Genomic DNA, 9,509 nt, shown 5'->3' with positions numbered 1-9,509 from the left:
AACACAGAAGAAAATGTAGGTGACATTTTCACAAAGGCTTTGGGACTGAACAAGTTTATATACTTTAGAGAAGCTTTGAAATTAAAATTTTTCTGTTGAAGGGTTTATATTGTGTCAAGTTAAAATTTTTCTGTCAACTGTCATTAAAATGTTTAACTTGAGGGGGAGTGTTAAACTGTTTGAGAAATGTTATGTTTTTCTATTGAGTTGGTACTTCTGGTACAGACGACGAGGGATGGAGTTATCTATGAGTGGATGTAAAGACCAAGATGTGTATTAAATCGTAGTGTAACAATAGTGTAACATTTTGAATTACCATGTGTCTCTGCATGAAATAAATCTTATCAAAGTCAACTCTATTTAACTTCTTGTTTGATTCACATGAACGGAATCACCCACAATAATTTTTCTGAGAGAGTAGCTGGGCAGAATAATGTAAGTCAAGTTAGTTACTTTTGCCAAAATGAAGTCTGAATCATTCTGATTGGGAATAACAACTTAAGTCACATTTTGTGTTATTTTTCCCCAACTTATTCTTCAATTTTCATTTGGAAGATTATCATGCCCACAACAAACTATCTTTATCACAATAGTGTTTTAATATGTGACAATGAAGCTACCTGTTTAAAGAAATGTTTTTTTATTGTTAGAGTTTATTACTTATGTAGGCCATTTGACTATCTTAGGGCATAGATGACGTAAAAGTTATTTAAAATATGCTCTTAATTGTCTTGTTCGTATTGTTTCACCAAATAATCGAGAACTAATATATTTTTCTTACTTTCAACCATTTCACATGTAACATTTATAATAAAATTCACTTTTTTTTTAATTTTCGTAGTTAATTTATTTACTAGGACTTATAATCTAAAATTCTTATTTTATTAACCTCATGAGAATTCAATGATTGTAGCTCTAAAGATGGCCAAAGTAGGTACTGTAATTATTTTTTATGCGGTTGGCTGCCCTGCAAAACAAAAACAGTGAAATGGCAGTATAATAAGAAAGTGTGTGTTGATGGAAGAATAAACTTTCTATAATGAGCAGTAGGGGCAAACTGCTTGTGCAATTAGCATTTAATCAAACAGAAAAGGATAGGGAATATGAACAACGTTCAGGTAAGTGGAACAATATGGAAACTATCATGTATTTCGTTAGAACGATAAAACATTAAAAATAGTTGTTTAGCCTATGCACCTTTGTTGACATGTTTTAGAATTCCAAGAACACTCTGTGGCCATCCACAAAACATCATCTTCTCAAGACGTTGAACAAGAGTGTGCTGGTAAGTAAACACAATAAACTTAGTTCATCTCACTTAACAATATTCCAATGTGTAAATAGTATATTGTACAGGTACTTCTTATACAGACAGGTCTTGTTATTGGAATTAATCTGTGAGGTTATACAAATTAATTTAAAACAAATATAGTAATGTGCGCTGTGTCATTCTGCTAGCTGCAGTTTATTAGCAAGATAAAAAAAAATGCCCATATGAAGCCACTGACTGCGTGGCAATAACAGTAGCGCGCTAGCATAGTAAGCAGATCAGAGTTTGGTTCCCATCACAACCTCCAATTTTTTTTACTTTCTTGCTTTTCATTTTAGAACGGTTATTTTACATAAAGATATCCATGGATTGATTTAGAAAAGAAACTGGGACATTAAATTTAGGTTTTTGGAGAAAATATTTTGACTTATTACATTATTTTCACCTACAACTGTTTTCAAGATTTTCTATTTAGTAATTATTGTAATACGATTATAGCACAGTTTTTTTATGAAATTTGAGGCTGTGAAGCCTGCGTTTTTGTTGTTCTATATTTATTGAAGTTAATTTAAATAATGTTATACTCTTCCTATGCCGTGAATCCATTAGGTACATCCATAAACTTATAAATGTGGGGTTGCAGAGCTTAACTTTTTCTTTGCTTGGCTAAGGTCACAGATGGTTTTGTTAATTATCATCACAACCAATTTTTATTTTAAAGCTTTTTTTTTTCTTCATATTTTTTATAATATTGAATTCTTTTCTAGATTCACTTGAATGACAGAAACATTATAGCCTTTTGAAAAGAAACAGCATATTTCAAAATTATCTTTCTAAAAATATGTCAAGGCTAGTGTGTTTATATTTATAGCTTCCCCCCCCCTCTCTAATTAAAAATAACCTCTTCTTATGATACACTGGAACGGCAGGAGAATTACCAGGTCTTAAAAAAAGGAATTTTTAAAAATTAATTTTTTAAAAATATGCCAAGGATAAGAAAACAATACCACACATCATTGTACAGTAAGTCCTCGGTTTACGTCGGGGTTACGTTCCTGAAAACCGCGACGTAAATAGAAACGACGCAAAATGAGCCATGTTTCATGCCACCGGCCGGCCACGGCCCAAGGTCGGCCGGAAGCGCTGGCATACAGACGTGACAACGGGCAATTTTATCAGCAAATCACAACCGACAGCGTGGGAAACAAGTCCAACTAGTACTTCTCAGCTTTATAGAATGGTTATTTAACCAGCTGCTTTATTACCTTTATTGATTGAAATATAAAAACAGATATATAGTACATACTGTACGTAAGAGCAGGAAGCGTCCCTAATGATGTATGATAAGATAAGGCGGTGAACGTGTAGCTTACGCTACATAGCATAAATTAACTACTGAAGGAAACAAAGAATTATAAACGAATTATATACGGTGTTTTGGTTAAAATAAAGATTTACGGTCATTGTAAACGATGTTATTGTGAATCGGCGACAACTTAAATTGAAACATGAGTACTCAAACATTAGCGACGTTAATCCGAAACGACGTAAATCGGTACGACGTAAATAGAGGACTTACTGTATATAGTAAAGTTCAATGTTTCATCAACCTAGTTAATACGTAAATAGAGGACTTACTGTATATAGTAAAGTTCAATGTTTCATCAACCTAGTTAATTAAGGTAAAATAAGCACTTTCAAACTAAACTTTCGGAAAATATCCCTGTCCATTAATGAATTAATTTTTACTAAATTATAGCATATTACTTCCAGTTAAGTTAGCAGTGAATTAGGGCAAGTAGATTGAGTATGTGTATATGTCTTTTATATAATATATTGTGTTTGTGTCAATACAATTTTCTAATGTCAACATCAATTTCTTTTGTTTTCATTTTGAAAATAAATATATTACATTTGGTTTGTTTCAGGGGATAATTCTGAGACCTGTGTTACATCTACTGTTCACACCTGCCTAGGCGTATACATGTCAAGAAGCATGGGAGGAGGAAGCATTGAAGAGCCAAGTACGTCATTTGGTTTATCACCTAATAAAAACCAATATAATTTTTCTACAGGCAGCAGTGACGAACCAGCAGACTTATCCAGTGACGACGGTGATAGAGATCCTACATATTGTCTTCCAAGAAAAGAAGAGTCTGATAGTTTCGATGAATTACATAAAGATTGTGAAGAAAGGTATGCATCTGGAAAAGAACCAAAACCCAATGAAAAGACCTAAACAATCACCACTCAAGTCAAGAAAGAAGAAAAGTGTCAGAAAAGAGAATAGAAATTTAGGTAAAGAATATAGTACAGACAAAGGGAAAGTTATCAAAGCACGACAGATGAAGTCTTTGCCATCTTGCAGATAAAAATGCAAGGACAAAATAACTGATGCCAAGAGGAAGGAAATATTTACAGAATATTGGCAGATGGGTAGCTACAATAAACGTGCTGCGTTCGTAGCTAGCATGATTGATGTAGAAGACAAAGCCACATCCCGACCAAGATTTACAGATCCTGATGAACAAAAATTCAGACTGAAGACATACAAGTATTACCTTGTTGTAGATGGAATGAGAATAGCAGTATGTAGGGAATGCTTTCTCAAAACTCTCGATGAATCTGAAAATTTCATCAAAAACATACCTTTGAAGAAACGAGCATCAACTGGAGGCTTACCAACAAGAGATATGCGTGGGAAAAATCCTCCTGCGAATAAGTATCCAGCTGAAAAGACTGAAGAAGTTGTTTCTCACATAAACGTATCTCTAACATTTTTATAGACGACATTACCAAAGTATGACAATTCTTTAATTGCCTACTTTTTGCTGATGATCTTAAGATTTACAGAAAAATTTCTCTTCACCTAGACTGTAAACTTCTTCAAGATGACATTTCATCAGTTTTCGAATGGTGTAAAATAAATCTGGTCAACCTTATAAACTTGGTAATCATGTTATCTTGAAGTCAGTTTGTGTTAGAGATTTAGGTGTCTTTTTTGATAGTAAATTGTTCTTTCATAACCATATTGAATCTCTTAGATCACAATGTAATAGATTGTTAGCATTGATTAAATATATTACTTTCAATGCCACTAATTTAGATTCTATTGTTAGTTTATATATAGCTTTAGTAAGATCCAAGATTGAGTATGCCTCCGTGGTCTGGAACAAATTCACAAAAACAGAGTGACAAACTAGATAAATTACAAAATAAATTAATCAACATCATTAATCAAAAGACCAACATTACCAACAATTCTAATAGTCTATCCTCTCTCAGATCTTTAGCTCTAAGAAGAGAGCTATTAGATGCCCTTTTTCTTATCTATAACTGTTATACTAATAAAACAAAATGCAATTATATTCTAGAAAATATTGGGATTAAAGTACCCACCTATAACAGTCGAAATGCACCTTTATTATGCTCCTTAGGCAAAACAAATTATATATTATACAGAATTATATCAAATTTTAATAAACATGGTTGCTATTTCTAATCTATCAAAAAATAATTTAAATATAAAACATTTTTCTTATCTTCATTTAAATTTAATATGTTTAAGGTTAATGATGCTACCATATTTAATTTTTTTTTATAAACAGGTTCTTCATTATCTTTATTGTTGTTATATAATTATGAAACTTGTTCTTATTTATCTGTTAGTTGCCTGCTGTGTTGTCCTGTGTATGTGTTATTATAGCATTGTCCTCAATGTTATTCATTTTGTTTCATGTGGTTGTTTTGTCTATGTAATTTTTTATGTTTATCGTGCCTACCACCCATGGCCTTATGCCGTTGGTAGGCATGTAACAAATTGATAAATAAATAAATAATATCATTTCCTGCCTACGAGAGCCACTACACAAGGAAAGAATCATCGAAGCTGTATCTTCCACCTAACTTGACCTTACAAAAAATGTATATCATGTACAAAGAAACTTCAGATGATCCTGTTGGCATCAAGTATTACAGCAACGTATTTCATGATATGAAGTTATCTTTTAAGAAACCAAAAGTCGATACTTGCCTGTTTGTGACAAGTTGAAAATGAAGATTACCATTCCTGGAACACAGGATGACAAAGATAAAGTCTGTCAAGCAAAGGATGAGCACCATGATGCTGCAGTAGCAGCTTATTCAGAAAAACGGAAAGACAAGAACATGCAAAGCAAAATGCAAATACAAAATGTTTGCATTTGATTTGCAGCAGTGCTTACCGACACCTGCTCTGGAAACCTCTGTAGCATTTTACAAGAGGCAGTTATGGACTTATAATTCAACTATTCATGACAACGCAACTGGAGAGGCAACACACTACATGTGGCATGAAGCTATTTCTGGTTGTGGTGCTAATCAGATTGCATCGAGTTTGTTCAAACACATGAAAAGTTTGCCACCCACAATTATACACATAATTTTTTATTCAGATACCTGCGGTGGCCAAAACAAGAATTCTCATGTGGCTGCCATGTTTTCAGCATTTCTTGCTGGCGAAACAAAAATTGAAGTAATCGACCACAAGTTTATGGTTCCGGAACATAGACACATGGAAGTGGATGTAGATCATGCTATCATCGAAAAAAAGAAGAAGAAAGTTAGTGTACCCATATATCATCCTCATGACTGGTATCAACTGATTCGAGCATGTAGTAATAAATCCAGTGTGGTTGAAACAGGACAGGGTGACTTTTTGGACTTCTCTGCACTTCTGAAAGGCCCTTTGGTGTTGAGACACAAAGATGCTACAGGAAACCCCTTCAAACGGCATAAAGCAAATTGGCTACACCACTAAGTGCAAGAATTTGGGATAGTACAATTCAAGACCTCACTGAACAGAGAAGTAGTATTTCAGTCCTTAGATCTGCGAAGTAGAGGCATACATTACATTAAATTGAAACCGTTTACCGACAAACCTGTGCCCATAAGTACACAGAAAAAAAGAGACTTGATGTTTTTGTTGGAACTGGTCCCTCCCATCTTACATCAGTTCTACAGGGACTTGCCTACAGCAAATGTCTGTAATGTTGACCCAGATTTTATTGACATAGACCCAGATGCAATGTAAAAGGTGCACACATTGTGAAAGAAAACAGTGTAGTTTAAATTATAAGATTACATTAGAATTCAGAGCATTAAAATTTGTATTGGGCATTTTCACCTAAGTGATTGTTTAGATGTATTTCTTTAGCAATAGATTTAATGTGAGTAAAGATGTATACGTATTTATAAAATTAATTCGTCTTACAGCAAAAATTACAGTTTTCTTAAGACTAGTTGAAGTTAAACTTATTAAACACTGTCCTGTAAAATTGTAATTTTTGACTTATGTGCTTTTTCCCGCCGACCCTAGATTTATTGTCTGGCAGATGGTAATATATTATCGTAATATTAGGAAAATAAAAAAAAATAGTTAAAATTTGAGGTTATCAGAAAATTGTACATCAAAAATTAAACCATTGAAAAAAAAAAAATTCATAAAGGATAAACCATTTTTAATTGACTATTATTCTTTCAGAGATTTCACAATAGATTCAGTATTAATTCTTGAATCACATAATTTGGATTTTTTCCCTTTGGTTCTACTTTATTTATTTGAATTTATAAACTGGTATTTATTGATGTTATTAATTTTTTTCTTAATCATACCAGACTGTCCTTCCCCTCAGATAGCCAGCAGACTGCTATTCTATATATTCATGGTCAACCCAGCAAAGTAAATAACATCCGCCACCCGCGGGAAGTGCTCGGTCGCAGAAGACACAGCTCAGCTGCCTCGATCGTGTGACACCATATTGTGGCTGCAAATTCCACGCAAAGCTTTGCCAGTTCATCCCGTATTCGCATGTGCTGCTCCACCAAGTGAACGCTTAGCCCGTTAAGTGCGTTGCTGACACAGCTTGGCCACATGTTGAATCACACGTCGTGATCAACCCCACAATGTGCTAGTTTCCCCAGACCCTCGTGCAGGAAATGTAACAGGTCCCCATATACCCCTCCAGAGAACCCACTGGATGTGCGGCGGGGTGCGGAGTGGGCACAAGTGTGGGCGAGGGCGCGGATGCAAATTGAGCATGATCGAAACTAAGAGTAGTTTTATCACATCAGGAACACAAGTATTGGACACCACAAATGTAAACAACTCTCATGAAGTGCATGGACAATGTTTGCTGAGCAAACACTGACACAACGCAATCTCGCCATTTGGTCAGTCGCAAGCTGCAGATGCACCTCACATGTCTCTCGCGAGTCGAGCGAACACAGGCTGCAGTATCGTCAGTACCGGTGGCCGCACACGCTCAAAAATAATTGGCATAACATCTTTCTGTGGCATTGTCCAATAACCTGCATTTCTGGTACTTTATACATGTATGCTCCATAGTTATGGTTAAGTCAGACTTGCTGGCAATTATCACGGCAGCAGCGTACAAGTGACAATCGTCAGGCGGAGCACGTCATGTCTCGGGTGACAGTCCCCTTTCTTGTCTCCTCGCAACGAGATAGCGGTGCTCACGCATGTTCTCATGTTTTAAGCTGAGATGGCAGCCCACAGGTAATGCCTATGGTGACAGGGGAAGGAGAGGGGACGAAGGGGGAGTCAGGTCCGGCTGGTGGATTATACCTGCACGAGGTGGAAGACGGCAAGACCCAAAGGACACACCTGTTGCACCAGCCAGTCTGAGGAATGCATGAGGTGAGATGAGGTGAAGTAGAGGAGAAATTGCATGTGATTGGTGGGTGATAAGGGGTACTTAGAAGAATTTAAAGTATTAAGATTCCTTCAATACCCATTTCAAGGACTCATAATTAGCTCAGTGGTAATCACTAACCTCTCTACTCTTCTAATCATAGCAATTAAAAACCTTAGTAAAACTGAAAGGCTTCCATTTACTAACCTACATCAAATAGGACAGAGAGAGTTCTTTGTTTGCATTAACTTTATTTTAAGAGAAAAATATATTTTTTATACTAATTTATATTGATTAAAATATATAGTAGTTTAGTAGTCACATGTTTAAAGGAGCACACTAACTATAACATAAATTAATAACAAATTGTTTTTTTCTTTTTATTTATAACTCACAAATAAGAAATAACAATATTAACAACAAACACAATCATTGATCATGAAAAACAGTTAAATATAACAGACACATGACACTATTACAAGAAAAACATTTAGAACTTTAAACAAGGGTAAAACAATTTACTATTTTAAATTTTGGTCCAAGGAAAATGCAAGAAAAATCACAATGTACCCATTCAAATAGTCATAGATTTAAGTAAATAAATAGCTAACAAAAAGGAATCTAATTTGGTCACAAATAAATGCTTGAACTTTTTCCACTTAACGGTCATCCATTAGTTATGTTCCTAGAACTTTGTTAACATCCAGTCCAGGCAAACCATTGTCTTCCGACATAGTTCTCACCATATATTCTGAAATGGATATATACAAAGCTACACACAGTCCTATTATACTTGCCATAAGAGGATTTTTTTGAAAAATAATGCACGTAGCAATGCACAGGCCAAAATAAGTCAGGTAGCGTGTTAAATTTACATGTGTGTCACGAGACAGCTTTTGTTCATCTGAAACAAAAGATCAAAGAGTACATGAATAAATGAAAAACATTTATAGCTATAAGTTTCCATATAAAAAACAAAATTTTATTTTGTAACATTTTAGAAAAGAAATCAAAAACATTGTTTTGTTATCTGCAAGTTCAAGCTATTTCAATTTTTTCTTTTGAATTAGGGATAACCATACACAAAAGGTTTAAACATGATCTAGTCTACACACAAACACCTTGAAAAAACTGAACCCTTATTTTACAGGAACACTCGCAGCCCCTTCACCAAATTTGGCATGCAAAGAATTCTTCCAAGATGGGTTCCATTGTAAAACAACTTGAATAATTCGAAAATATTATAAAAAAATTAGAAACATTACTAACTTAGCAACAAATATAAGAAATTTCAGATACAGTTTCTATTAACAATATCCACATTAAAAAAAACCTCTTAAAAGTAATTTAATTTCTCCATGTAAATGTTGTAATGTAAATAAAAAAAAATTGGCTAAATAAGCCAAACATTATTACAGTGGTTAACACAAAACATTTTCTCACCGATGCAAAAATTATCTTTCCGTGTATAGCCCTCTGCACATTTTTCACACATATCTGGTCCATCTCCTTGACAACTGGCACATGATTTGTCACATTCTGAAATC

The 9,509-nt window shown here is 34.3% G+C and overlaps 1 protein-coding gene across 1 annotated transcript in view; it reads right to left on the bottom strand.

Annotated features, from left to right (window-relative positions):
* Nucleotides 1-8,328: 8,328 nt before the first annotated feature.
* The window catches only part of LOC134528916 (protein disulfide isomerase crld-1), a 66,114-nt gene continuing 64,933 nt past the window's right edge, over nt 8,329-9,509 (bottom strand). Inside the window, exons 9-10 of the mRNA XM_063362583.1 lie at nt 9,406-9,501; nt 8,329-8,866 (exon numbers count right to left, since the gene is read on the bottom strand). Of these exons, the coding sequence (XP_063218653.1) occupies nt 8,640-8,866; nt 9,406-9,501 (323 nt within the window). The 3' untranslated portion in view covers nt 8,329-8,639. The remainder of the gene's footprint in view (nt 8,867-9,405; nt 9,502-9,509) is intronic.

The sequence above is a fragment of the Bacillus rossius genome, chromosome 2 (genome assembly GCF_032445375.1).
Source record: "Bacillus rossius redtenbacheri isolate Brsri chromosome 2, Brsri_v3, whole genome shotgun sequence".
Lineage (NCBI taxonomy): Eukaryota > Metazoa > Arthropoda > Insecta > Phasmatodea > Bacillidae > Bacillus > Bacillus rossius.
Note: the sequence above shows the minus strand (reverse complement) of the source record. Positions and strands in the feature narration are given on the sequence as shown.